A 27,832-nucleotide genomic window follows, 5' to 3' on the forward strand; every position below is an offset into this window, starting at 1 on the left:
GGCCTTTTTTTTAAGTGCTTGAGAAAGAAGTAGACAAAGGAAAACTGAAATGAAGAGGATTTTCCAGTCCGTCTCTGGTGGCTGGTCCAGAAGGATGCCTCGGTTCCTGCTCTTCGCTTGTCTCTTCATCATAGTAACATCAGTGGCACCAAGGGGTAAGTCTTGTGTCAAGTACTTGGCACAATATTGTTTTTTGTTGGAGGAATTTGCTGTTATGTACAGGTTGTTAAGAGCAAGATTCCAGTATCTTAAATACTGGTTCTAGAATAGTATAAGAAAAGTCATTGATAACCTATGGAGATATGTTTTCAGAGAATTTCATTTCATGTTCCATTTAGCCTCTCACCTGGCATCCAAAATTTCCATGGATCTGCCAAATCCAAACAACTTTCCACGAGCTAAATATTTCTTGGAGTATGTGTAAAAGGAATTTTAACGTCTTTATTTTCTAGGCACTTTTATAGTCCTAACTTTAAGAGCAAAAAAAAAAAAAAAAAAAAGATTTTCAGAGTGGAGGATAGAGTTTTTCCTTTAACAAATACAGGGGACTAACTGTGCCCATAAAGGCACAGATCTGGATAAATCAGACTTCTTAGGTTTGACATCTTAAAATATGACTTTTGCACTGACTGAGTGAAACTTAAACTCTCTCCCCACTCAGCTTTGGTACAAAACAGGCCAACAAAGCAAAGTTTTCATTACAGTTAGTAACAATTTTCTCTCTCCTTTTCCCATTAGAATGTAAGTTCTAACTAGAAGACAGAGTGAGAAGAGGCTGAGATGAAGAGAACCATACTCCTTGGCATTTTGGGGAAGCTCAGTGTTTAACTGCCCCTATTTCTTTGGGGTAACTAAGGCCTTGCTCTAGTAGTTTTAAGAATAAACATTAAAACTAGGCTTGAGACAGTAAGGAGACATGGAAAATTAAATGTCATGTGGTATCCAGGATGGGATCCTGGGACCGAGAAGGGTATAGGCAAAAACTAAAGAAATCGAAATTGTGGACTTGAGTTAAGGTATCAACAGTGGTTCATTAATTGTGGCAAAGATAACCATACTAGTGTATGATTATCTCATGAGGGGATGCTGGGTGCCAGAAGATGTGAACTCGTTATACAGGCTTCTCAACTATTCTCTGCATCTAAAACTAGTCTAAAAAATAGTCCTAAAGATAGGTCTGAGCCAAGTTTAATCACCCAGTATCTGCTGCCAGTAAGTAACCAAGAGTCGCTTGAGCCAAAGTCGTCCTTCCCTCACCTTCCTCTCTGCTTTCTCCCCACTCTCTTCCCTGGCTTAACTGCCCATTACCTCCTGTACCCTTCCATCAGACCCGTTCTCCCTTCTTAGATCTTTTTTATTTTAATTACCCCGCCCCCAGCACTTCTAGGACGTTTGACTCCAAGCCATAAAATGGGAAAACTTTAGAGGCTGGGGACTTTTTGAGGTGGGGGTGAGGTTGCCTGAGAGGAGAGAAGTGAGAAAAAAGTTAAAGAAGGGCCAGAGAAGGGGGGAGGTGGGAGGGAAGGAAGTGAAGGGGGAGAGGGAAAGAAGAGAAGGTGGGTTTCCGGCCTAAGAGAGGGCGAAGAATCGGGCGACCCTCCGAGGGGCGGGGCCGGGGGTGCGGACCAGGACCGTCGAGGACTCCTGGTCCTCGGGGATAACAGCGCGCGATGCTGACCTTTGCTGTCTGCTTTGGGCCGCTGAGAGGTGATGGCCCCGGGTCGCACGGACATCCGCGCCGCTTCCCGGCTCAGGGGATACGGGAGGGGCAGCTGGCCAGGGGGCTGATGGGCGAGAATCCCGGCAAAGGCTGCCCGGCTCTCTGCCAGCCAGGCCCCCTGGCTTGAACTTCGAGAGCAATCCACCCGGCTGTTTTCATTTGAGGAGTGTATATATGGGTGTGTGTACATATATCAGCAGTTCAGGACGCAGCATGTACAATACCGAATTCTGGCCTCCACACTGAGAGTCTGAAAGCAGGAATTAACACCAGTGGCCATATTATTAAAGGATTGAAGTACTCCCTTAAAAGGGGGGTGAGTGGAATGGGTTTATTTAATGTTAGAAAATATTGCATGAGTAACTTTTAATATATGTTTATTTTACAGAAGATAGTAAATTTCTATTTGTGCCATATATCCCTACAAGAGAAGAAATAAACTTTTAACAAATAGCACAAGAAATGATAGTTATATTTAAGGAAAAACTTTATAAATCATGAAATAGTTACTGAGGGAGGTTTAGGAATTTCTGTAAAAGCCATTACAAGTTGAGTGCCTAACCATTTCTTGTAAAATTAGAGCCAAGGAGATGAACCAAATATTTCTATGAATATATAATCACCTGTGAAATTGCCCTGGAAACCTTTCTTCATAAGAGAAAACCACAGCTGGGAGAGCAGATGAGGGAACGTCTCCCTTTTCAGAGGGTAGAGAGTCCGTATGTGGACATTTCTTCCCCTCGAGAGACATCAAACCATGGTCTACAGCTGGGGTACTTCAGGGACATTTTAAGGAGGGTTGTGCCTCCCATGTGTAACTCTGCAAAAGTTTTTTTTTAGAATATGCAATGTTCTACTTATTTCTTGTCCTTGTTATATTCTCAGCGGGGCACTAGGCTACGCCCTCCTCTACATGTGACTGAAGTTTTGAGAGTGAACTTGAATTGGAAATGTAGACTGGGAAAATTCAACATATTTTCTTGACAACTTATCAACAAGGCCCATCACATTTAATTATTGTGCAGTATTTACTAAAGCTGAATTTCTTGTCCACAAAGTTTACTAGCCTTAATATGAATTCCCTGCCTACAATGTCAATTAAATCAGCTTCACATGCATTAAGAAGGATAGTATCCTCTGGCTAGGTCTCCTTTCTAGAATATCTTGATTTTATTGTAAGATTCTTTATAAGCAAAATTTGCCTATGTTAATTCAGCATTTTCCTGAAATTGAGAGAAGCAGTGAGAATACTGGAGATATTGCTGTCTTCAGTCATTAAAATGGTTTTGATAAGATACTTGTCTATGTTATTTATGCCTTAAAAATGCATGCTTGAAATGTTGCTGTATTCTAGACAGTGATGCCATGGCTAATTGTGAAGACACGAAGTTCATGATATTTTCAATAAGCTGGTGGAACATGTACCCACATTCACATGGAGACTGCCCTTGCCACTATACTGTATATTTCAAAGCATGTGCCAGAGGCCTTTTACTTCTCAGTGGAATAAGTTTACATATTTATTATCAAGCCAAACTACCTACTAGTACAAAATTCCACCCATAATCGTGCTTATAAACGACCATCTAGTTGGACCATCCAGTCTTTTTCAGAATATCCAAAGATGAAGAGCTTACCACACTGTGATACAGCTTCTCCAATACTGGGCTTCCCAGGTGGCACTCATGGTAAAGAACCCACCTGCCAATGCAGAAAACATAATGAGAAACGCCTGTTCAATCCCTGGGTTGGGAAGATCCCCTGCAGAAGGGCATGGAAATCTACTCCATGTATTCTTGCCTGGAGAATCCCATGGACAGAGGAGCCTTGCAGTCTACAGTCCACGGGGTCACAAGAGTCGGACACGACTTAGCAATCAAACCACCATTACTGGATAGGTGAACTGAAATGCACTTCCCCATAACAATTTGTTTTGTCATTGTAACAGAATACCTAATTCCTCTTTCACAAGCCTTTTCCATATTTTTTGAAAAGTAATACATAATATGCAGGGTTTTGTTTTGTTTTTTCTCTCCAAATGATAGTTCTCAGCTTCTTCCCCAGTAAATAATTGTTAGGCTCCCTTCTAAATCTGGTCACCATCCTCTGAACATCAGGTTTGTCCATTACTTTCATAAAGTATAGCCTCCAGGTATGAACACAGTAGTCAAAATCCACTCTGACCAGTGCAGTGTTCAGTAAGACTATAACTTCCTTTGGTCTGAACAACAATCCTATCAGAGGAATACTGTGGATAAAAGGTTTAGTCCAATGCAAACACAGAGCCTTAAGTAGATTTGAAATAACTTTTCAAATGTAAAAGGCATTTATGAAATATGTTTACATCAACTTGAAGAATCTTAAACAACTGCTTTTAGGGACTTTAGATTACTTCTTTCTTGAAATCTAAGATCAAGAAAGTAAACTCAAGCTATTGCTGCTGCTGCTGCTACTGCTGCTAAGTCGCTTCAGTTGTGTCCGACTCTGTGCGACCTATAGACGGCAGCCCACCAGGCTTCCCGTCCCTGGGATTCTCCAGGCAAGAATACTGGAGTGGGTTGCCATTTCCTCCTCCAATGCATGAAAAGTGAAAAGTGAAAGTGAAGTCGCTCAGTCGTGTCCGACTCTAGCGACCCCATGGACTGCAGCCTATCAGACTCCCCCATCCATGGGATTTTCTAGGCCAAAGTGCTGGAGTGGGGTGCCATTGCCTTCTCCGCAGGCTATTGCCACTGTGATCCAAATCATCAAGGTGCCTCTGAGGTGTCCTTTTCATTCCCAGCCCTAGACCCTTGTTCTGCTTACATCAGTCTGAACGAGCCATGGAGGAATACTGAGCACCAATTCGATGAGTCTCGAGGTTCCCCTCTATGTGACAACAGTGTGGACGGGGAGTGGTACCGCTTCACAGGCATGGCAGGGGATGCTATGCCCACCTTCTGCATACCGGAAAACCACTGCGGAACCCATGCACCTGTCTGGCTCAATGGCAGCCACCCTCTGGAAGGTGATGGCATTGTGCAACGCCAGGCCTGCGCGAGCTTCAGCGGCAACTGCTGCCTGTGGAACACCACTGTGGAGGTCAAGTCCTGCCCTGGAGGCTACTATGTGTATCGTCTGAGCAAGCCCAGCGTCTGCTTTCATGTCTACTGTGGTCGTGAGTACTTCCCTGGGCTCTTTCCCCTCCCCTCAAAGGCCACAGAAATGGCATCAAAGAGAAGCATGCCATAGGAAATTCTGTGGTGGTAGTATCTCAGACCTGAAGAACATTGATTTAGGAGCACAGATATCTCTAGCTCATGATTTCTGGGGTCTGCTCTTAAGATTTCTGAAAAATTCCTAAGAATAGAAAGGGAAGGGAGCTATGACTTTGATCAGTGTTGTCTTTTATGTAATTTAGTGTGGATTTCCAACCTTTCTGAGCACGGAAGACCCCTTCTTTAGACATATTTCAGACATCCATATGGTAGCATTGTGCTTAGTATCCATTGATATTTTTTAGAAATGATGTATAATGGGAAGAAGCTACTTGAGATCAGTAATACTTTCAAATGAATTTTCATGTTATTAATCCCATCAAAATCTGTATACATTTTAAAAATAGACTGCATAGAAGAGTAGAACATAATACTATTTAATCTATAGCTCATGTCTGGTGAGGTTTTGCAGAAAACACCAGGGTCACCCAGGGGTCTGTGGATCTGAAGTTAGGACTCACGGATCTCAATGACAGAACATGCCCATGCCCCTGGACAGGACCTCTTGCCAGTGGCTTATATAAACCCAGAACAGTGAGAATTCTCTTGATGTTGATTAGGAATTCATACCCCATGATTGAACTCATGAGGCTTTCTCATGGATGAGAGTGTCCTCTGACCCTCACCCCTCATGAAAGGTCATCTTTATCCTTCCATAGATTTTTATGACATCTGTGATGACGACTGCCATGGCAGCTGCCTGGGTACCAGTGAGTGCACATGTGCTCCAGGAACTGTGCTCGGCCCCGACAGACAGACATGCTTTGGTAAGAAACTCATCTTGCAGTAGAAACAGGCTATTAGGGGCAAAAGGACAAATCAAATCAAAAACTCTTCTTGCCTCGCAGCACCACCATCTTTCCACTTTGCGTCTCTGAACGCTCGGAATGGGGTTTGCCTTTTTAGTTCATAACTAAAGCCTCAAGTCAAATTTATATCATGTACTGGGACAGCCTAGGATTATGCTGTCCAATCTAGTAGCCACTAGCCATATGTGACTATGAAGCTCTTGAAATATGGCTTCTGTGACTGGAAAACTGAACTGTAATTTTACATAATTTTAATTTAAAAGCTAATACTTCATTGTCATTGGAAAACTAAAAATATGTGGAACAACTTGAGTGAACTGTAAATTTCATGACTCTGAAGTACAAATCACATATTTCTGATGAAAATTTATCATCCAAATTGAGACATGCTGTAAGTGTGAAATATACACTGGATTTTGAAGACTACTTAAAAGAACATATCTCAAGGATTTTAATACTGATTATATATTACAATGGAACATTTTGGAAATGCTAGAGTAAATGAAATATGTTATTAAAATTAATTTTACCAATGCCTTTTAACAAAATTTTTAATGTGGCTAATAGGAAATTTTATATGTGTGGCTTGCTTTGTATTTCTATTGGATAGCTTTGGTCTAGAATTACCTACAGGTATACTCCTAGCTTCAGTGATATAATTTTGGTTTGTCTGAGTGGCAAGTAAGGGGAGTCAGGTTATTCGTTGGAAATGCAGAGTTGTCTAATTGTATATATGTTTTTTGTTTTTTGTTTTTTTTTTTTTAATTAATTAATTTATTTATTTATTTATTTATTTATTTTACATTTTTTTTTTAAATTTTATTTTATTTTTAAACTTTACATAACTGTATTAGATTTGCCAAATATCAAAATGAATCCGCCACAGGTATACATGTGTTCCCCATCCTGAGCCCTCCTCCCTCCTCCCTCCCCATTCCATCCCTCTGGGTCGTCCCAGTGCACCAGCCCCAAGCATCCAGTATCGTGCATCGAACCTGGACTGGCAACTCGTTTCATACATGATATTTTACATGTTTCTAATTGTATATATGTTTTGTTGTCCACAGTTGGGAGAAAATAGAGTTGAAAAACCCAGGACTGAGGTCATCTCTTTTCTGTTTAATGTTATGAAGCTTTTTGTATTCAGACTCAAAAGAGATTTAAAACAAGTCTAGAGAGAAAGGGAAGCACTGCCCCACACCTGCCTCCTCCAGAAAAGCAGTAACAAGATCAGAGTGGGATAGGGATCAGGATGAAAGGGCCATCAAAGGGTTCTTATTTTAGAAAAGCTTTTGTTTCTCAGCTTCCCCCCACCCCCTCCGACTGTTCTATGGAGCATGGTTAGGCCCTCCCATAACAGTTGTTACCGCTCTTGCATGGTCGATTTTGACTATGTGATTTATTGCAAACAGATTTGGGGTGTGGGAGATGATGGTTCCTACAATCCCCCCCAACCTCTCACACTGCACAGGCACACACACACACACACACATCTGTTGGAAAATATTTGGCTTCCTTTTAAGGCAGGGGTTTTTCATTCATTTCTCTGCCTTTATTTTAATATAAATTTTGAATAGGTAATGTATTTAAATAGCTCCCAAATTAAACAGCATGACAGGTATACAGTGAAACGTCTAGCTCTCTGTCCTCCATTTGTTCCATTTCCCCCTCCTCCAACTCCACCCCAAGTAAACTATATTATTTACTTATGTATGCTTCCAGGATTTATTCAGGCAGATATAAAAATAAAAATATACACATTTAATTACTGCTGTTGTTTAAATCAAAGGTCACCTGTTATTCACACCATACATATCTCTTGCTTAGCAACTTACCTTGGATGTTTCTGCCTATCAGGATACAGGGAGAAGCTGCCAGTTTCTACCTGGGGTCTGTCTACTGGTTTCAGGGAGATCATGAATTCCCTGAAATTAGAGGCAAAGCTTTGTGTTTATGCGTATGTGTCAATGTTACTTTAGTTTTTAAAAAAATATACAACAATTTTAATTATTTATTATAAATTATGTATTTGGGGGAGGCAGAGAGAAGAGTAAAGAAAATAATATAACAGACCCTCATGTACCCAGATTTATAGCTAAATTTTTCTTCTTTTTTTTTTAAATAAAATTTTACAGACACAGATAAAGCCAGCTCATGTCATCTCTTTTACTTCTCCTCACCCTCCAGGGGAATTAGTATTTTGAAGTAAGGGTATGTCCTTCTGGTCCCTGTTTTTATGCTTTTATTATTTATGTAATAAATAACAACAACATATATAAGTAACTATATAGCAGTGTTTTGTGTGTTCTTAAAAATTAACATAGTTTTAAGAACCTTAACTCTTCTGTGAGATTTTCTCCACACTTTTTTCATTTTATACCTATAAAATTGGAATTGCTGGGGCCTTGAGTATCTGAGTTAGGCTGTAACGGACAATTAACTCCCAAATAACAATGGCTTAAATAAGTAGAAGTGTATTTCTCTCTCTGATAAAAAGAATCAGTCTCAAGGTAAGCAGTCCAGGCTTTGGACAGAGACTGGACCCAAGCACCAGTGTGGCCATACCCAGGAAGGCTGCCAGCACCCCTATTCATCCACTGTCCAGGCAGTAGGGCCTAATCTTCTCAACTGTATTTTTCATTTCTACAGGTTCTGTGTGTTTGGTTTCAATTCTGCTTTGTCTTCCTACACATTCTTTTATTTGGTTACTGGCCTCGTATCTGTTTAGTAATTTTTTAAATCCTTGTATTATGTATTTTCTTGGGTTATTCTGTTCTCTATAGTTCAGAGATTACCAGTTGTTACCTTATCAGGTTTCTCATAGCAGATCATCTCCACCTGTGTAGTGTTTTATGGTAAACCATCTTCTATTGTAATTTTTTCTGTGGCACTCCACTCTTATCACCTGGTTTGAAGAAGTTGTTTTTTGTGTGTGTGTGTGTGTTTGTTTTTTTTTTTTACTACACAGCAGTGTTTCAGATGCTTTTGTCACAGAAGTTTCACCAATCCAGGTCAAAGTTTACATCAGTTTCTCAGCTTCAAGATCCCCACGAGATGTGGGAATTGTGACTTCGTACTTCAACCATGGCAGAGCCAGACTTGGCTTTTATGAAGGCTTTTTTCTCTCTCAGAACCTCAGGCAGAGAGCTCCTTACTGCTTACCCGAGCCTCAGAGCAGAGCCCTTCTTCTGCCCCTTTCACTACAGGGATGCCTTTTCCAAGGTCCCGGGCTTGAGCAGGTTTCAGTTCCTGCTCATCTTCTTTCAGGGACCCACGGCCGTGCCTTCTGTCATTTAGTGGGTATTTAAATCCCAGTCCCTAGTTTATAGCTTATATCCAACCCATGACAAATTTAGCTCTTCAAGCTCCCCATTTTTTGTTTGTAGGAGGAAGTGGATTGACATTTGTTGCCAACTGTACATTTTTTATAACAAGAATCATTATCCTTTATCAGATTCTTAAAAAGGATAACAATCATTACTTAAGTACAATATGGGAATATTCCAATGTTTATTTTTTTAAAGGTGGTTTTTAGTATTTTGAAGTCTTTACTGAATTTGTTACAACATTGTGTTAGTTGCCCAGTCGTGTCTGACTCTTTGCAACCCCATCAACTGTAGTTTGCCAGGTTCCTCCGTCCATGGAATTCTCCAGGGAAGAATATTGGAGTGGGTTGCCATTCCCTTCTCCAGGGGCTCTTCCCAACCCAGGGATTGACCCCAGGTCTCCTGCATTGCAGGCAGATTCTTTACCATCTAAGTCACCAGGGAAGCCCTGTTACAATATTGCTTCTGTTTTATATTTTGTTTTTATGGCCACGAGGCACATAAGATCTTAGTTCCCCGACCAGAGATTGAATCCTCACTGCCTGCAAAGTCTTAACCACTGGACCACCAGGGAAGGCCCTTCCAATAGTTAAAACAGATTTTAAAGGCAGTTGTTTATAACGTTGGGTTGGTCAAAAAGTTAGTTCAGTTAGTAAATAGAGTTTGGTTAGTAAATAGAGTCAATAGAGTTCTTCATGAAAATGAAAAATGATTTTTTTACTTAAAACTGAACAAAATTTTTGGCCAACCCAACAGAAGACTGCCTCACTAATAGTATGCATAATACATATATTTTAGAAAACATGAATTTTGCATAGCTAAACAGTTCATAACATTTTGATTCCACTTGTTTGATTTAGTATGAATGGACTGCTAGATTTTTATTTTTTAAAAAAATAGATATGCAACAATCAACAAAGTTTTACTGTATAGCACAGGGAACTGTAGTCTATATCTTGTAATAACCCCTAATGGAAAATAATCTCAAAACTAATATATGCGTATATGTATGACTAAATCACCTTGTTGTGCACCTGAAACGTTGTATGTCAACTATACTTGAATAAAATATATCTATATATATATTAAGGAAGACTGCTTCACAAAAAATTTCATCAGACCTATCCTTTCGCAATGTAAATTTATTTAATGCATTTAAAACACAGTTTGATTTGTAAGTTTCAGGAATTGGAGAAAATGGGACTCGCCCATACAAGCAAATAAGTGAAACCAGGTAACAAAGGGAATTTCATTTCCCCAACAGTTTTGCCCTGAGGAAGGAACTGGCAAACAACCAGCTGCCTTTCACTCCAGCAGAGGGCAGAGGGACAAATAATTTGGTTGAGGAGACCAGGTTAATATTATATTGGAGATGGTTTGTGGAAAGTCTGTGAACAGGATCTGAAAAGATGTAGTGATTCTGCTAAGCGGCTTGGGAAAAGACTGCATGGCTCAGCACTGTGTAAATGGTGTGGTTTCTCTTCTACAGATGAAAATGAATGTGAGCAAAACAATGGTGGCTGCAGTGAGATATGTGTAAACCTCAAAAATTCCTATCGCTGTGAGTGTGGGGTTGGCCGTGTGCTAAGAAGTGATGGCAAGACATGTGAAGGTGAGATGGGCAAGAAGGGATTCACATCAAGAGCCCCCACTAATCCACTGGCTGATTTTTTGGACATTTATGAAACTGTCCAGGGTTAGAAGAGAGTAACAATTCGGCTGTGTAAAGAAACCACTCATCAGCACTGAGTATCACTGCAGGATGCTTGTTGCAGACAGAATGCAGTGCTGATTTTATCTCCAAGCTTTGGCAGAAGGGAGCTGTTGCATGTTGCAAGAGACAGAGAGCTGCATTTTTAGTTTGGGATATAAAAACTGGGTATTCCATGTTTCTCAAACTTTAATACACCCACAAATCACCTGACATCTTGTTAAAATGCAGGTTCTGATTCAGTAGGTCTGGGGTCAGGTGAAGATCCTGCATTTTTAAATAACTTTTAGGTTCTGGCTATGCTGCAGACCCAGGGAGCACATCTGAAGTAGCAAGATAATGGAGGCAGGTGGCAGAACAAATGGTTTATAGCAGTTTCTCAGACTTCCTTGCTGAGAATCACCTGCCTGCTTTTAAAGCCGGCCCTTCCCAGGTCTCTCTCCTGGAGACTCCGGTTCAGTGAGGTGGGAGGGGCCTTACAGTTTGTGTTTTTACCAAGTTTCCTACCTGAGTCTTACCATCTTGGAAGTTTGGGAAACTGGTTTTTATGAAGTCATTTATTTTACTTATATGCTTTGCATTTATTAGAGATTAACACATGTCTGGAGATAAGTAAACTTACCTGATTTGATAGTAGAAATGCTGTATGGTGGCAGTTTTAGTCACTAAGTCATGTATGACTCTTGGACTGTAGAGTTGGACATGGACTGTAGCCCACCAGGTTCCTCTGTCCATGGGATTTCCCAGGCAGGAGCACTGGAGCAGGTTGTTATTTCCTCCTCCAGGGGATTTTCCCAACCCAGGGATGGAACCTGGGTCTCCTGCATTGCAGGGGTTTGCTGCATTTCAGGCAGATTCTTTACCAACAGAGTCACCAGGGAAGTCCAGAGATTCTGTATACATTTTGTATAATTAAGTAATAAAAAATAATTTGAAATGTATGTTGAATAACTGAAATGGAAATTGTCTACTATTATGACATGAAGCTTTGACAGTATCCTTTCTCTCAGGCACATTTGCCCTTGCAAATTATCTGAGCTGAAATTTCATAATTTCTATTTTAATAAATCTGAATCTTATGACATTGAGAATTGAGAGACCAAAGAAAGAAAAAAAACTCTGCAGATTATAGGAAGAGATAAATGCTGCTGCTGCTTATCATTATTTACAGAGGACAAATGATATGTCCCAGAGGGTAACTGAATGTGTGGCATAATACATTATAACACTGCTTGTGAGTTCACTTTATTCTATCTATATTCAAAATAATAAACTTCTACCCGAAAAGGAAAAATTATGGCTAGTGGTCACAATTTATTTCATGTCACAAAGTTTGCATTAACTCAGGGTCCATTAACCAGGATATCAAACTGCTGTCTCTTATAAAAAGGCTAAATGTACTTTAAGCTTTATTGGATAAGGGTAATATCCTGAATCCTCCTTAAATCTTATGTTATACAGCCATCTTTGCATATTTGTATATTAATGAAATGTTCCATAAGGAACATTTGTAATTATCCATGAGTATTTTATTGGAAATATTACAGTTAATCCTAATATAATTTTAAAACCTAATAATCATAACTGAAAAGTATTTTAGCAGAAGATAAAGTTTGACTATGAATTACACTTTAGGATTAAGATTCATATTTGAAGCCCTTTTTGGAGTTTTTGGGTTTTTTGTTTTTATGGAAATCCTTATATTTTATTGATAGTCCAAACATATTTGTTTCTTTAGCTAGTCTGTTAGATTAGCATATTTTCTTTTTTAAAATAAAAGGCTCTTTTTAATTTTTAAGTAATTTTTATTGTTTGTTTTATTATGAAAGAGTTATGTTCATAGAAGAAAATACAGAGAAGTAAAAGAAAGATATGGACCCAGAATCCCATTTGCTAGATATATCCAGTCTAAACATTTTGGTGTATCCTTGTAAGAGACTTAAAATTCTTCAATCCAAGTAAGAATTTCAGCTTATTTTGTGCGTTGCAGTCTTAGATCTGGAAATATTCTTAATGAACATTTAATCTAACACTTTCATTTTACATTTATTGAAACTGACACCCAGGAAAATTAAATGACTTAAGGAACATCACTTTTAAGAAAAAAATTTCCTATTAATGTTGATTTTAACATTTTATAGCATATTTTATGCTTTCTTCTATATCATTATATATCATTTGCAGCTATTTAAAAAACCTGTAAGAATACTTTTATCTTTTTTAACTACAGATTTATAAATAGGTCATAAGCTAATTTCTCTTAAATTTTGTGAAGATTAATTCACTGCAAATTTATTCTCTCTCCCTATTTCACAAAAATTGATTCATTCCAACTTAATTAACTGATGTTCCAAAGAACTAATATTTTTATCATTATTGAACTGAGACTTATAGCTATAACTGGAAATTGGCTAATATCTTTCCCTGAACATCTTAAATGAACTGAAAGCATTCTCCCCCACTTTTTTTTTTTTTGACCATGCCATGAAGGATCTTAGTTCTGACCAGGGATCAAACCTGGACTGTTGAGATTGAGAGCTCAGAGTCCTAACCACTAGACCACCAGAGGATTCCTGAAGGCATTCCCTTTTAAATAGGTTTCCCTTGGAAATCGTGTCCGACTCTTTGCGACCCCATGGGCAGTTGCCTGCACCAGGCTCCTCCGTCCATGGGATTTTCTAGGCAAGAGTACTGGAGTGGGTTGCTATTTCCTTCTCCAGGGAATCTTCCCGACCCAGGGATTGAACCCAGGTCTCTCGCATTGATAGACGCTTTACTGTCTGAGCCACCAGGGACTTTTAAATATTACCTTACCCCTAAAACAGGGAGCAGCAAACTTTTTCTGCATAGACTGAACAGTGGATATTTAATATGGAATTTGTTGAAACTACTCAAGTCTACCCTCGTAGTGAGAAGGCACCCCATAGATAAGAGGGAAATAAATGAGCATGACTGAGTGTGCTAGTAAAACTTTATATACAACAGCATATAGCAGCCAGAGTTTGATGATCCATGATCTAGAAGATAGCATCCAGAACCCACAAAGGTCATTATTTTTCCTCTGCTAACTATGACATTATGTGGTAGTTTCTTCATTTTTCAACTGAATATTTTTCCTTTTTTGCCCATTTGATTGAGTATGCTTTTTGAAAATGCAAAACTTTTAAAAAGAAAACTTTAAAAAGCTGCTTCATAAGAGAAGAATGAGAGAGCTCAGTAGAGTGGAATCTCTGTGTGCTGTCCAGGTCTCATTTTTATAATGTGCTGTCAACCCAAGAAAAATATCTACAGTGCTGTTATTCCTAGAGATTCGAGGAGAGGGGCTGGTGATCCAACCATTGGCAATAACTCTGAGTAACTCTGATCCATTTAGCTGCTCTGCTTGAATTTATATTTTGTCAGTTCCTTTTATATCAGTAATAAACATTTCAAAATTGGGTGGACTAAATGTTACAGCAATTAAGAAATGACTTTCCGTCTTCCTCCCCAAATTATACTTTAATCGTGAGAAAAACAGACAAATCCGGGTTGAAGGGCATTCTACAAAATGACCAGCTTAAATGGTGAGAGCTGTGTTTGTGTTGTAAGATGGCTCTTTGTAGCTCTAACATTTAATCAAAACTTCTTTGTGGACATTCCGGCATGTCTCAGTGACTGAGCTGGGCCCCAGTGATACTATGGTAAGTCAAGTATAATGCCTGATGCAAACCATGAGTCCAAGAACCAGAATTCTTGGGGAAGAGGGCTACAAGATCCTTCCTTTTTCTTTCGGTTTTTATTGCAGACATTGAAGGATGCCACAATAACAATGGTGGCTGCAGCCATTCTTGCGTTACATCTGAGAGAGGCTATCGGTGTGAATGTCCCCGGGGCTTGGTGCTGTCTGAGGATAACCACACTTGCCAAGGTACTACATGCTTAGCCTCTGCTCTGACTTCTTCTGCCCCAAATTTCCCTGTCTTCCTCACCCAAGTGTGTCAAGATTCTCATCTTTTACAATACCAGCTCTTTCAGCAGTGTGTGTTCACTCTGGAATCATTCAAAAATTGCAGTTAAAAAAATGTAACATAAAATTTACCATCTAAACCAGTGTTAAGTGCATAGTTCAGTAGTGTTAAGTATATTCACATTTTTGTGCAGCAAATCTTCAGAACTTTTTCATCTTGCACATCTAAAACTCTGTACCCGTTAAAAACAGCTACCCCTCCCTCCTTCCTCCCTGCAGCCCCTGGCAACCACCATCCTACTTTCAGTTTCCAGGAAGCCAGCTATTTTAGGTGTGTGATATACATGGATTCCTACAAGTTGTCATTTTGTGATTGACTTAATTTCACTTAGTAAATTGTCCACAAGTTTCACGCATGTAGCGTATGACAGGATTTCTTTCCTTTGTAAAGCTATTCCACTGCGTGTGTACACCACATTTTATTTATCCATTCATCCATTGATGGACACTTGGATTGCTTCCTCCTCCTGGCTATTGTTGATAATGCTGCTATGAATATGTGTATGCAAATATCTCCTTGAGATCCTGTTTTCAGTTCTTTGGGATCTATACTCAGAAATGGATTGCTGGAACATATGGTTTCCTTTGCTTCTTACTTTTGATTTCATTTACCCTGATTTCTATTATTAGTTGAATAACTAATATTCAATACTTAATTTAGATGGAGTTCCTCTTTTCTAACAGATCGTTGTTTTTCTGGAAACCTAGTTATTTATGTCCAGAATATTAATTTATTCATCCAGCAAATATTTAATAAGCACCTATCTGTGATTTCTTAATACTAAGTCATTGCTATTATGTGCCCTCATACACTGATATTGCCCTCGTGTTTTGTCTGACAGTACTCAGAAGTACTTATTTTAGGACATTTGTACAGTCTTGAGACGAGAATGCTTAAGAAAAGCAATCTTTTTATATTAAATTAAAGTGGGATTTATAGTCACAGTTTATGGTTTACTGAGCCATGCAAGGATGATTTGGAGCTCTTCCCCAAGTGCACTAATGCTGTTTTTATTACCACTGTTTTATGGGGCAATAATTAATGGTGAAGTCAAAGCAGTAACATTATGTAATTTAAGCCCATATCAAAGCAGTATTTTTCCTGTATTGCCAATAAATTGTGTTTCTGCTAAAAGTTCATTTTTAAGTGTTTTGATACATGGAGTTATGCTAGACACTCTTTCAAATGTTTGTTAAATGGAAACTTCAGAACACTATTTCTTCATTTGGGAAATAATACAGTATTTGATGAGCATTATTTGACCACAAAAAAGCTCAAAGTGCAAGAGGGAGAAGTTGTTTCTCCTAGTAGTCTCCGTCCCCTTCTCCCAGTTCCGCTTTCCTGGTTCTAACAGCATCCCCTGTCCCCACAGTTCCTGTATTCTGCAAGTCGAACACCATTGAAGTGAGCATCCCCAGGGACCTGGTTGGCGGTCTGGAGCTCTTCCTGACCAACACCTCCTGCCGAGGCGTGTCCAATGGCACCCATGTGAACATCCTCTTCTCCCTCAAGACGTGTGGCACAGTGGTTGATGTAGGTTCTTCCTGGAGAACTCTTGGGGAATGACCAAATCTAGTTATTTGGGAATTGGTTGATGAAGGTGTGCGTTGTGGCTTGTGTCATAGATGACATATTTCCGCATAAAAGACTGGCGCTCAAAAATTCATATGCTGTTCATTTAACAAACGTGTTATTGAGCATCTGTGCTGTGCTGTGGTCCTGACACTGGGAAGACAGCAAGTTAAAAAGAATTCTGCTCTTTCAGTTCTCAAATACTATTGAATACCATCTCTCCAACATGCACAGACACTTTCCTGAGTGCGTCAGCCCCAGTACGGGGAGCCTACTGTGTCTCCTCTGACCAATTATTTTACTTGAAGAAAAAATGATTAATTCATGAGATAACAAGTGAATCCAAGGATTGAACCAGGTAGAGGTAAAAGATTTGTTCTTCCTTCCAAGAATCTGTGCACAGCCCTGTGCTGGGGAGGCTGAGGGATATGTGAAATATATGCAAAATAAGATTCCTGACTTAGGAACATACATGGTTCCTAAAAGACAACACACATAAAATATGAGTCAGGGATACAGTTGACGGTGGTATAGGAGGCCAGAAAGGGACAAACCCTGGAGTAGTCAGGACAAGTGAGACTTGATTTGGGGTGGAAGCATATGCCTGGTTTATACAGGCAGAGAGGTGGAGAAAGGGCATTTCAGATGAGAAACAAGTGATCAAGTCTCAGCGATGCGAATTCTTGAGGCTTATGCTGAGCGAATGGGCTACATAACCTGACTGGCAAGGAATGAATAATGGAAAGGAAACTGGAAAACTGGGTGGAGGGAGACTGTGCTTTCAAAGATCTGCTTTGTGTGCTGGGGTGAGATGTTTGGCTTTTCCCCATAGGAATGGGATGAATCGGGCACTGTTATGATGAAATCAGAAGTGGACAAAATGAATAGAAAAAAGAGGACCTAGACCCAGGAGATTGGTGTAGAGGCCCTTGCAATCAAATAAACAAGTATTTATTTATGGAAACAGAGAAAAATCAGAGAGCTAATTAGACTTGGGATGAGATGTTGGGGAGATATTTGAGAAGGACCCACTTTAGGCAAATTGTGTTTTGTCATATCTGTGGATAATCAAATAGAAATGCCCTGCAATGAGCCAGGGGTTCTTGGAACACAGGAGAGCAGACAAGGCTAGAGATGAAGAACTGAAAATCATCTCAGTAAATGTGACAGCTGAAGCCCACATGCAGGTGAGCTCAGCCCAAGGTCATGCTGCTGCACAATCACCAAGTCTAGGATTCCAGAAAAAATATAATATACAGAGGCTGTTCTTTTCTAAACTAGCAGAGCTTTGAATTTGCTGATTCTGCATAGCTCAGGTTTTTATGATTAATAACTCCAAAGGAATGTGTGGGTTGACCATGAAGTGGTATATAAAACTCTTAACAGTCAAAACATGTTAGTAAAGAGGAGAAGCAATTTTTTTTTTTAATTTCAGGTTTTAGCAACTGAATCTCTCATGTGTTTTGACATAAAGAGAAATTTGGAGAATGTTATGGTGGGCAGCAGGTAGGGTGCTCTGTAGAAATAAACAGAGACTCTTTCATCTCCTGGCTCTGGCCTGGCTCAGGTGGTAAACGACAAGATCGTGGCTAGCAACCTGGTGACAGGTCTACCCAAGCAGACCCCAGGGAGCAGTGGCGACATCATCATTCGAACCAGCAAACTGCTGATTCCTGTGACCTGTGAGTTTCCACGCCTGTACACCATTTCCGAAGGCTATGTTCCCAACCTTCGCAACACCCCGCTGGAAATCATGAGCCGCAGTCAAGGAATCTTCCCATTCACTCTGGAGATCTTCAAGGACCATGAGTTCGAAGAGCCTTACCGGGAAGCCCTGCCTACTCTCAAGCTGCGAGATTCCCTCTACTTTGGTATTGAGCCCTTGGTGCACGTGAATGGCTTAGAAAGCCTGGTGGAGAGCTGCTTTGCCACCCCCACATCCAAGATCGACGAGATCATGAAGTACTACCTCATCCAGGATGGGTAAGTAGGCTTCTTGAATGATGGATTAGCCTTAGTTCTCATCCGGGTCTTCCCTGGTGGCTCAGATGGTAAAGAATCTGCCTGCAGCATAGGAGCTGCTAAGCTGCTAAGTCACTTCAGTCATGTCCGACTCTGTGCAACCCCATAGATGGCAGCCCACCAGGCTCCCCCGTCCCTGGGATTCTCCAGGCAAGAACACTGGAGTGGGTTGCCATTGCCTTCTCCAATGCAGGAAAGTGAAAAGTGAAAGTGAAGTCGTGTCTGACTCTGTGCGACCCCATAGACGGCAGCCCACCAGGCTCCCCTGTCCCTGGGATTCTCCAGGCAAGAACACTGCAGTGGGTTGCCATTTCCTTCTCCAGCAGCATAGGAGGCTCGGGTTCAATTCCTGGGTCAGGAAGATCCCCTGGAGAAGGAAATGGCAACCCTCTCCAGTGTTCTTGCCTGGAGAATTCCACGGACAGAGGAATCTGGTAGCCTACAGTCCATGGGATTGAAAAGAGTTGGACAGACTGAGGGACTAACACTTTCACATTTGATCTCTGGACACAATAGCAACTTCAATCATTTCATAAAACCAAGCAGCACTCTTGCCTGCTCTTAATTAGTTCAGAAACCACTTGTGCACATTTTCGTGGTAAAAACCGGTGAGGAAGAGCAGAGTCCAGAATGACTCCAAGGGGTCTAACTTGTTATGACTGACTAGATGTCCTTAACCAAGATGAAAGGATGTAGGTTGAAAAGCAGATTTGCTATAAAAATACTGAATATGATAATTCCAAATAATATTCTAATGTAAACGCCTGGGCTTCCCTGGTGGCTCAATGGTAAAGAGTCTGCCTGCCAATGCAGGGAACATAGATTGGATCCCTGGTCCCTTGCCATTTCCTTCTCCAGCAGCATAGGAGGCTCGGGTTCAATTCCTGGGTCAGGAAGATCCCCTAGAAAAGGGCATGGCAACACACTCCAGTATTCTTGCCTGGAGAATCCCATGGAACCTGGCAGGCTACAGTCCATTGGGTCACACAGTTGGACACAACTGAAGCAACTTAATATACGTACATAGGATTGATTAACCTGGTCAGAGAGATTGTAGAGCATGGGTGGCATGGTTGTTGTTCAGTCTTTAAGCTGTGTCTGATTCTTTGCGACCCCATGAACTGCAGCACTCCAGGCTTCCCTGTTTGCTCAAACTCATGTCCATTGAGTCAATGATGCCATCCAACCATCTCATCCTCTGTCGCCCCCTTCTCTTGCCCTCAATCTTTCCCAGCATCAGGGTCTTTTCCAATGAGCAGGCTCTTCGCATAAGGGTGGCAGATGGGGAATGAGAAATGCAAGAGGATAAGGATGTGGAAGCAGCAAATGCAGACCCCTCTTTTAAGAAGTTTGGTCGTGAAGGAGAGAGATGAAATAATTGGTTGGTTTTAGGAGAGGAGCGATCAAATGAACTTTGTTTCTGTTTGCTTGTTTTATACAAAGGAGAGTTCCGTATTTGTTGAAGTTTGCATGTGTCCATGTATCATTAAAAGCCAAACAGTTACCACATCTACTGCTTACATTCCCAGGAAAATTACACTCACATCCCAAATTCATAGCTGTATCTCATCAGTTCCTTCCTCATCCTCAATGTCAGATGGGACATATCTCTAGCAGGTCAGGACCTGCCGCTTAAGAAAAGGGAAATGGCCTAGTGCAGAGCACCACAGATGTGCCCTGGTTCATGCCCTTTGCTAATTACCCTGATAGACTCTGAAATTTCTCCTTTGCTTTTAACCCCCTGGATCTCTCACCACAGGCGACCTTTCCCTGCGGCTATCCATTTCCTGCACAGTGATTTTAAACTTTTGATACACATTAGGATCAACTGCAAAGCCTTTCTAAAAGTAGCAATATCCCAACCCAGTTCTCCACTCTCACTGCCTTATTTCCAGCCCTCATTATCTTTCACCTGGACAGATGAAAGCTTCCAAACACAGCCTCCTACATCCCAGCTCTCAAGTCTCATCTCCACAGAGCCCTGGGTATCCAGTCAAAAGAAAAACAAATTATATATATAGTCAGATTCCTGTTGAAAACATACTGATGGCTCTTGACTTCTTTGGTTGGTAAATTTAGCTGTTTACTAGCAGGAGTACCTCTAGCTTCGGATTCCTGTAGCCTCCTTAGCTTGTTTTCACAATCTGGAAAAGGCATCTGAGCTGCTTTGGATGGCTAGAGGCAGGTCTCATAGGAGACGGCAGGCCTTTGGGTTTCTTGCTGTCTTAAAGTGATCCCCACAGTGTTTTAAAATGAAACATAGAAGCATCAATTTTTATTTCTTTTCTTTTTCAGTCACATAATTAGTGCTAAGTAGATTTGGGGATGGATTTACTTTGTAGGGGGTGATTACTTTTAAATTTGTTACAGGTTTATTGCAGTGCTGTTTGTATACAATAAATATGCTATTCAAAGTATACAGCTTGGGGAATTCCCTTAAGGTCCAGTAGTTAGGACTCTATGCTTCCACTTCAGGGAGCTGGGTTCGATTCCTGGTCAGGGAACTAAGCCACCCAGTGTGGCCAAAAGATTAAGTGTACGATTTGGTAAGTTCTGATGTCTACATACTGGTGACGCTATCACTACATCAAGGCAGTGAATATTTCTCTTACCACAAGTTTTCTCCTGCCCCTTGCATTTACTTTTGCAAACATATAGTCTTAACTGGGAAAGTTACTGGGAAAACATGTAACCCAGACCCTCAGTTAGGATTCTATGCTTATATTTTATACAGTTCTAAGAAGATGTGCTATTTAATTTTCCAGCCTTTAGCACACACAAAAACAATGCTATGGAAGATAATAAAATTGTTCAAGAGCATAAGCAGAACTCGAAAACACAGCTATGTGGACTTGTTTCCACTATACATGGGCAAATAGTTTCATCTCTAGTGCAATATTGGATAGTACAGTATTAGCTAAGAGCAGTAATGATGCATTTGAGATACTCCCTCAAGAAAAAACATAGCTCTCAGTTTGGCTCGCTATGCCTCACCCTCTGACCTCTACCTTCTCCGGTTTCTGCTCCTGCCAAAGAGAACTATGGGCATTTCACAGTTTCTGTTGCTCCTTACACTCTCTTGATTCTGCAGCTGCCATTTCCACTGCCTGAAATTTTCTTTCCTTTTTCTTCCTGTCTGATTCTTACTGGTCCTTTGAGACACATTGGGATTTTTTTTTTTCCCTCCATGAAGCCTTCCCTGATTGTTCTAACCAGAACTAGAAATCTTCATCGTCCTCAATGCCTTGCCTACATACAGTAAAGCTCATTAACTATTTGTCTAATGAATTATTGAATGAATGTTTTCATAATACTAATTTGGGGCTAGTTCAGAGTCCTAAAATAAACATAATGCTGTTTACTTATATTTGTAAATTGGTTGATTATTCATTGTCCTCAGCTTGAATTTAAATCAGGCTGGTTTTCCCTGATATTTAACACATCTGATTTGCTTCCCTCTAGTTTTAGTTGGCATATGGTCTGAGAATGCAAAAAAATTTAATGCAAGCCTAAGCAAAGTAGAATTAGAAAGTTTATCTCCAGAAAAAGAAACATTGAATTCCAAAGCCTGCTATTGGACAGCTTTTGGGTAATCAGGTATTTGAACTTCCCCGTACTGTTTGCTGTTTCTTTCTTTTAGCACATGAACTTGGAGTTGATGAACTAGAATTGTCTAATCCCAGCAAACACCAAATTAAGAGCCAGAGTTTGTCTTGGGTTCTATTCTGTAATGTGTTACCCTACAACAACTCTCCCTCTTTAAAAAATAGTATTTTTTTTACTATTCAGCCACAGAAAAGAATGAAATAATGCCATTTGCAGCAACATGGATGGACCTAAAGATTATCACACTAAGTGAAGTAAGTCAGACAGAGAAAAACAAACACCATATGCTATCACTTATATGTAGAATCTAAAATATGACACAAATGAACTTATTTACAAAACAGAAAGAGACTCACATAGAAAACAAACTGAAGGGGAAGTTGGGATTTGGGGAAGGGATAAAGCAGGAGTTTGGGATGAACAGATACACACTACTGTATATAAAACAAACAACAAGGGCCTACTGTATAGCATAGGGCCTCCCAGGGGGCACTTGTGGTAAAGAATCCACCTGCCAATGCAGCAGACTCAGGACATGTGGGTTTGATCCCTGGGTTGGGAAGATCCCTTGGAGGAGGAAATGGCAACCCACCCTAGTATTCTTGCCTGGAAAATTCCAGGGACAGAGGAGCCTGGTGGGCTACAGTCCATGGGGTTGCAGAGTCAGACACGACTGAGCATACACAAACACTATAGCACAGGGAATTACAGTAAATATCTTGTAATAACCTGTAGTGGAAAAGAATATGAAAAAAAACATATATGTGTATACCTAAATCACTTTGCTGTCCATCAGAAATTAACATTGTAAATCACCTATACTTCAATTTTTTTAAAATAGTATTTTAGGTAAAGATAAATTGAAAATGCTGAGGCAGTTACTGGACTTTTAAGTTCCCCGACATCACAGACCATACTGTTCATCTCTAACTCCTCTGCAGCACCCAGCAGAGTATGTCACACAGATTAGATATGCAATAGGTATTTGAGAACATAATCAGAAATGGCATAGATTCATTTAACCACAGGAAAATGACAATGTGTACATAAATATAATAAATAACAGAAACCACATTATATTTCTAGATCCTCTTCAGTTTAGGGGAATAAGGTACCAGTGGTAATACAAGTCAAGGTGTCTTATTTTTAAATAATTTTATTGGATTTTTTGACTGCCCTGAAACAGCAATTAGCAATAAACTAGAAAGTGTTCTGTAAATATGTGGAGTAAGTATCCAGTTTTATAGGTGTTTATATCTGATCCCACTTTTTTACTGCCTGGTAGACAGAAACTATGAAGCATCCACATCCACGAAAAGGAAAATAGGTAAAAGTTCCTTTTGAATTCAGAATGGATTTGCCATACGTCAACCTGAATCCGCCATGGGTGTACACGTGTTCCCAATCCTGAACCCCCCTCCCACCTCCCTCCACAATATATGTATGAGCCCTAACCTTTAGGAAAAACGGTTCATCTATTCTAATCCTTGGGCTCAAAGTGGAGAATCAAGAACCCCTCTTTTCCCCCCAGCTAACCCTGAGGTGAGCCTAGGAGTTTCACTTCAAGTGGTAGACCTGAGATTAAAATCTCAAAGCCTATCAAATTAAAATTTGGCATTAAATCTGTGAAAAGAGGTATTAAAACATGTTGGAAGTAAATTATTTTCCCCCATTAGGTCTAGTTATTATCTAAGAAACTGACATCTTTATGCAGCTCCTTGTTGTACAAATTGGGGTTTGCTCACCTTTGGATCCCCTTCAGGGGTGAGTATCTGTTAGGTGTCTGATAAATATAGTGAAATTTCATTAAACAAAAGCCTTCTCAAATCAGTAATAAAGTACATGAATGCAGAATTCCTGCTGCTGCGTCACTTCAGTCGTGTCCGACTCTGTGCGACCCCATAGACCGAAGCCCACCAGGCTTCCCGTCCCTGGGATTCTCCAGGCAAGAACACTGGAGTGGGTTGCCATTTCCTTCTCCATTGCATGAAAGTGAAAAGTGAAAGTGAAGTCACTCAGTTGTGTCCGACTCTTAGGGACCCCATGGACTGCAGCCTACCAGGCTCCTCCGTCCATGGGATTTTCTAGGCAAAATTACTGGAGTGGGGTGCCATTAAAGCCTTAAAAAGATACCCCAATATCAAAAGATATCTTTATAATAAATGTTGTTGCTGTTACTAATACTTATATATATTGACTTAACAGGAGGTCCTGGTGCACAGTTTGTGGGTACAGTGAATGAGAGATGGGACAGAGAGCGTTAATGAGCAGAGCTGTGTCTGAGATGCCTTCACAGGGAAGGGATTTCATTTTTCCTTCATTCTCAAAAATCTTGAGTGCAGCCCAACCTCCTCCACCCCGTTTGCCTCTCCTTGGACCAAACCCGTTGGACTGGATTGTTTTTCCACCCCTGTTAAAGAAATCAAGTCTTACGTGCTGTCCTGCCCTGCTTCCAGCTGTGTTTCAGATGACTCAGTGAAGCAGTACACATCCCGGGATCATCTCGCAAAGCACTTTCAGGTCCCCGTCTTCAAGTTTGTGGGCAAAGACCACAAGGTGAGCCGAGCACCTGTACCTTGCAGAGCTGCCTGCCCTCTCCCCCCATGAACCCGAGCCTTCCTACTGTCCCAATTGGTTCACATTCTAAAGCCTACCATTGGGATCTGCATGACCTTATAAAAAGTACTATAAAACTGGCCATCTAGAATCTTAACACCTCCGTGAATGTCAGAATCATCTGCCCCCTCCCAATAAATTAACTAGGCTTGTTCAAAGAAAATATGATGTGATTACAATACAAAATCCTTGTGAGCAGGTGTGATTGAAAAAGCCTGTGTAGTGGTCACATGGCAAACTATATGGAGAGAATATTTGCAAAAAAGACAAATAGTGAAATGTTCAGTGAAAACAGTATTTCACTGTTTTACATGCCAATTCAAATAATTATAAGACTATTTTATACATATGAAATTTTAAAAAATTATAACTCCTAACTTTCAAGGCTATAGGGAGATGTGTATAGTAGCAATATAAGTTGATATACCTTCTAGAAAGTTGTGTAATAACCTGACAATTAATTAATAATCTGACAATGTGTAATAACCATAAAATTATCAGTCTAAAATTTTCAATTCTGACAGCTTCTCAGAAACAAAAATAAAAACATGGTTTGTTGAATGTGCTTATAGAGTACTGTTATGAGAGAGGCATTAAGCCAGTGCATAAATTGATGCAATATTAAGCAGTTAATGTACAATGAAATATAGAAAAAGGAGATATGAAAAAACTCTTGTCATAAAAAATTGAAATGCAAATTGAATATGAAACAGTTTTTTAATGTATATAAGTAAATAGAGGTTATAAGAGGCCATATATTGATATACTGTGTTAAGGTGGAAGGTTTTTTATTTTAGTAGAATTGTTGAAACAACTTAAAGGAAAGTTTGAGGCCAACAGTTTTTTCCATATCACATCTAAGTGTTTCATGTGCTGTCCAGCTTCATCACTGTTCGGAAATAACTGCTAACCATGATGGCTAACCCTGACCTTCCTCTTCAACTCGGCAGCATGCATTTGGGAAGTTACTTATAGGAAGAAGCTTGGAGAAAGAACTTGTTACTTTACACAGAAGTGGGTGGGACCCCATGTTATGCCCAGACCTTGATGTGACGAATCAAGATGTTAATGTTATTAGACGTTGTCCTCACAAGGGTCTCTTGTGTCCAGGCACGGAGGCAGAAGTTGTGGATGTCAGGTTTAAATCACCCATGTGATTGAGTATGTTTGCCACATTACTAAATGTGTGAATCTGGACAAGATCCTTAACCTTCTTAATTTCCTTATCTGTAAAATTGGGATGACATCTGTCTCAAAGGGCGGTTGTTTAGATGAAATGAGATAAAACATATGAAGTATTTGGTACTGTCTGGCTTCTAGTAGGCACCCCCCAGCTGGCAGCTGTCTTCACTGTTTTTGTTCTTTATCATTGTGATCTTTCCAGGAAGTGTTCCTGCACTGCCGGGTCCTGGTCTGCGGGATGCTAGAGGAGCGTTCTCGCTGCGCTCAGGGCTGCCACCGGCGTGTGCGTCGGGAGGCAGGAGAAGAGGACGCCAGTGGTCCACAGAGCCAGATGCTGACAGGCGGGCCAATCAGCATCGACTGGGAGGACTAGGACAGCCCACCACCCACGTCCTCCTGCAGCTGCCTGTCTCTCTGGAATTCTCCCCTTGTCTTCTGAGAACATCAGTTGACACTCTAGAACACCATGCTGCTTTAAACCTTACACTTTGGGTTTAGACAAACCCCCAGAACCGACTCACTCTGACTCCAGCCCACTGGGTCAGGAAAAGTCACCTCACTGCTGACCAGCCTGTTCCAGATGGAGCTTCATCCTCCTAAAGTGGAAAGCTGTGCCATGCATCCCCAAAACAGCTCACCCCCATGCTCCCCCATTTCTTTCCTGCAATAAAACACCTAGAGTAGGGCACAGTAGCACCACCACTAAAACCAGAAGTTGGGTATATTATTCCAAATTAGGAATTTAAAAAATGAAATAGTGGCTTGAAATTATGGCTTAAATACCCACTGACTCCTTAAATATGTAAATAATAATTGTACCCTAAAATTTCCATTCAAATACAGAATAGTTATAGGGGATTTGGAAGTCTATCACTGTAAGTATGTACTAAAAATAAACTATTTGGATTTTCTCCTGCATAATATTTTCCTCTGGGGTTTTTATGTTGTCTTAAGTAAACTATTTTCAATTAATAAATGTTAATAAATTCATTAACATGTATTTAAGTGGTTCAGTGACTGAACAGTAGACAAAATTAAAATATGGTAACATATGCCCTGTTATTTGGCATTCTGTGCCCTCAGACTGACAACAGAAAAAGCTATAAAGCTACACCATACTCTATTTTGTAGGTACTTAATAAGTTTTATTGAAGTAAATATCCTAAACCACAGAGATAAATGTTATCTGCAGTTAAATCCACTTGCTAAATATGCCCATTCATTTTATGGCTTTACAGAAGATCAGAAAGCAGTTTTTCTACTTTTCCTTTTAGAAAAGGCTGCAACCAACAATTTGTATTGGAACCAGTAACATTAACAAAAGGAAGAAAAAGGAGAAAACAATCTAAATCAGGGGTTGGCAAACTTTTTCTGTAAAGGGCTGAAGGTAACTAGTTTAGGCTTCCTGGCTCATACAGGCCCTGCCACAACTACTCAGCTCGGCTGTCCTAGCACAGGAACAGCTGGAACTTTAGCCAAACAGGCGCTAAGCCTGATATGGCCCAGGCCTTTGTCAGTCCCTGACTTCAGTGGTCCTCAGGCCTCACAGTGCATCAGAATCATTGGGGAGTGTTTCTAAAATACCAATATGTAGGCACCAGCCCCCAGACGTTCTTTAAGGTTTTAATACTCCTCAGGTGATTCTAATCTACAATCAGTGCTGAGAACCAGTGTTTTTAATACACATCAAGTGATTCTAATCTGCAATCAGGACTGTCTCTCGCTCCCTTCAGTTTCCACCGACTTTTCCTAGCTGTCTTCAGTAGCGGTTTTTACCAAATGCTTCTCAGATCTTAACATGACACTAACATCGCTTAGTAATTGGGAATTTCAACAGGACTAGTTCAATGAAGGAAAAAAATGGAACCCCAGAGACCTCACTCTGTCTGACCTGCACCTCCACAGGCTTTAATCAAGTTAAGTCTCTGACCTTGTCTTGTTCTTAACTCGTCAGCACCAGTGATTATAATTGTTGTTGCTGGAGGAACTTACCAGGTTGGGTTC

At 40.4% G+C, this 27,832-nt stretch overlaps 1 protein-coding gene across 3 annotated transcripts; it reads left to right on the forward strand.

The window, feature by feature from the left end:
- Positions 1 to 27,776, forward strand: OIT3 (oncoprotein induced transcript 3). Of its 3 annotated transcripts, none has more exons than XM_055535509.1 (9): positions 1 to 155; positions 4,503 to 4,877; positions 5,637 to 5,744; positions 10,602 to 10,724; positions 14,608 to 14,730; positions 16,203 to 16,363; positions 17,970 to 18,385; positions 24,487 to 24,586; positions 26,031 to 27,776. In XM_055535509.1, exons 1-9 carry the CDS (start codon positions 50 to 52, stop codon positions 26,199 to 26,201), a joined length of 1,683 nt encoding a protein of 560 aa, XP_055391484.1. In that variant the 5' UTR covers positions 1 to 49; the 3' UTR covers positions 26,202 to 27,776. The 3 variants fall into 3 exon arrangements, with proteins under 3 accessions (XP_055391484.1, XP_055391476.1, XP_055391466.1); XM_055535501.1 differs by lacking the exon at positions 1 to 155 and adding an exon at positions 1,551 to 2,036; XM_055535491.1 differs by lacking the exon at positions 1 to 155 and adding an exon at positions 3,074 to 3,408.
- Positions 27,777 to 27,832: the final 56 nt, after the last annotated feature.

The sequence above is a fragment of the Bubalus kerabau genome, chromosome 1 (genome assembly GCF_029407905.1).
Source record: "Bubalus kerabau isolate K-KA32 ecotype Philippines breed swamp buffalo chromosome 1, PCC_UOA_SB_1v2, whole genome shotgun sequence".
NCBI lineage: Eukaryota > Metazoa > Chordata > Mammalia > Artiodactyla > Bovidae > Bubalus > Bubalus kerabau.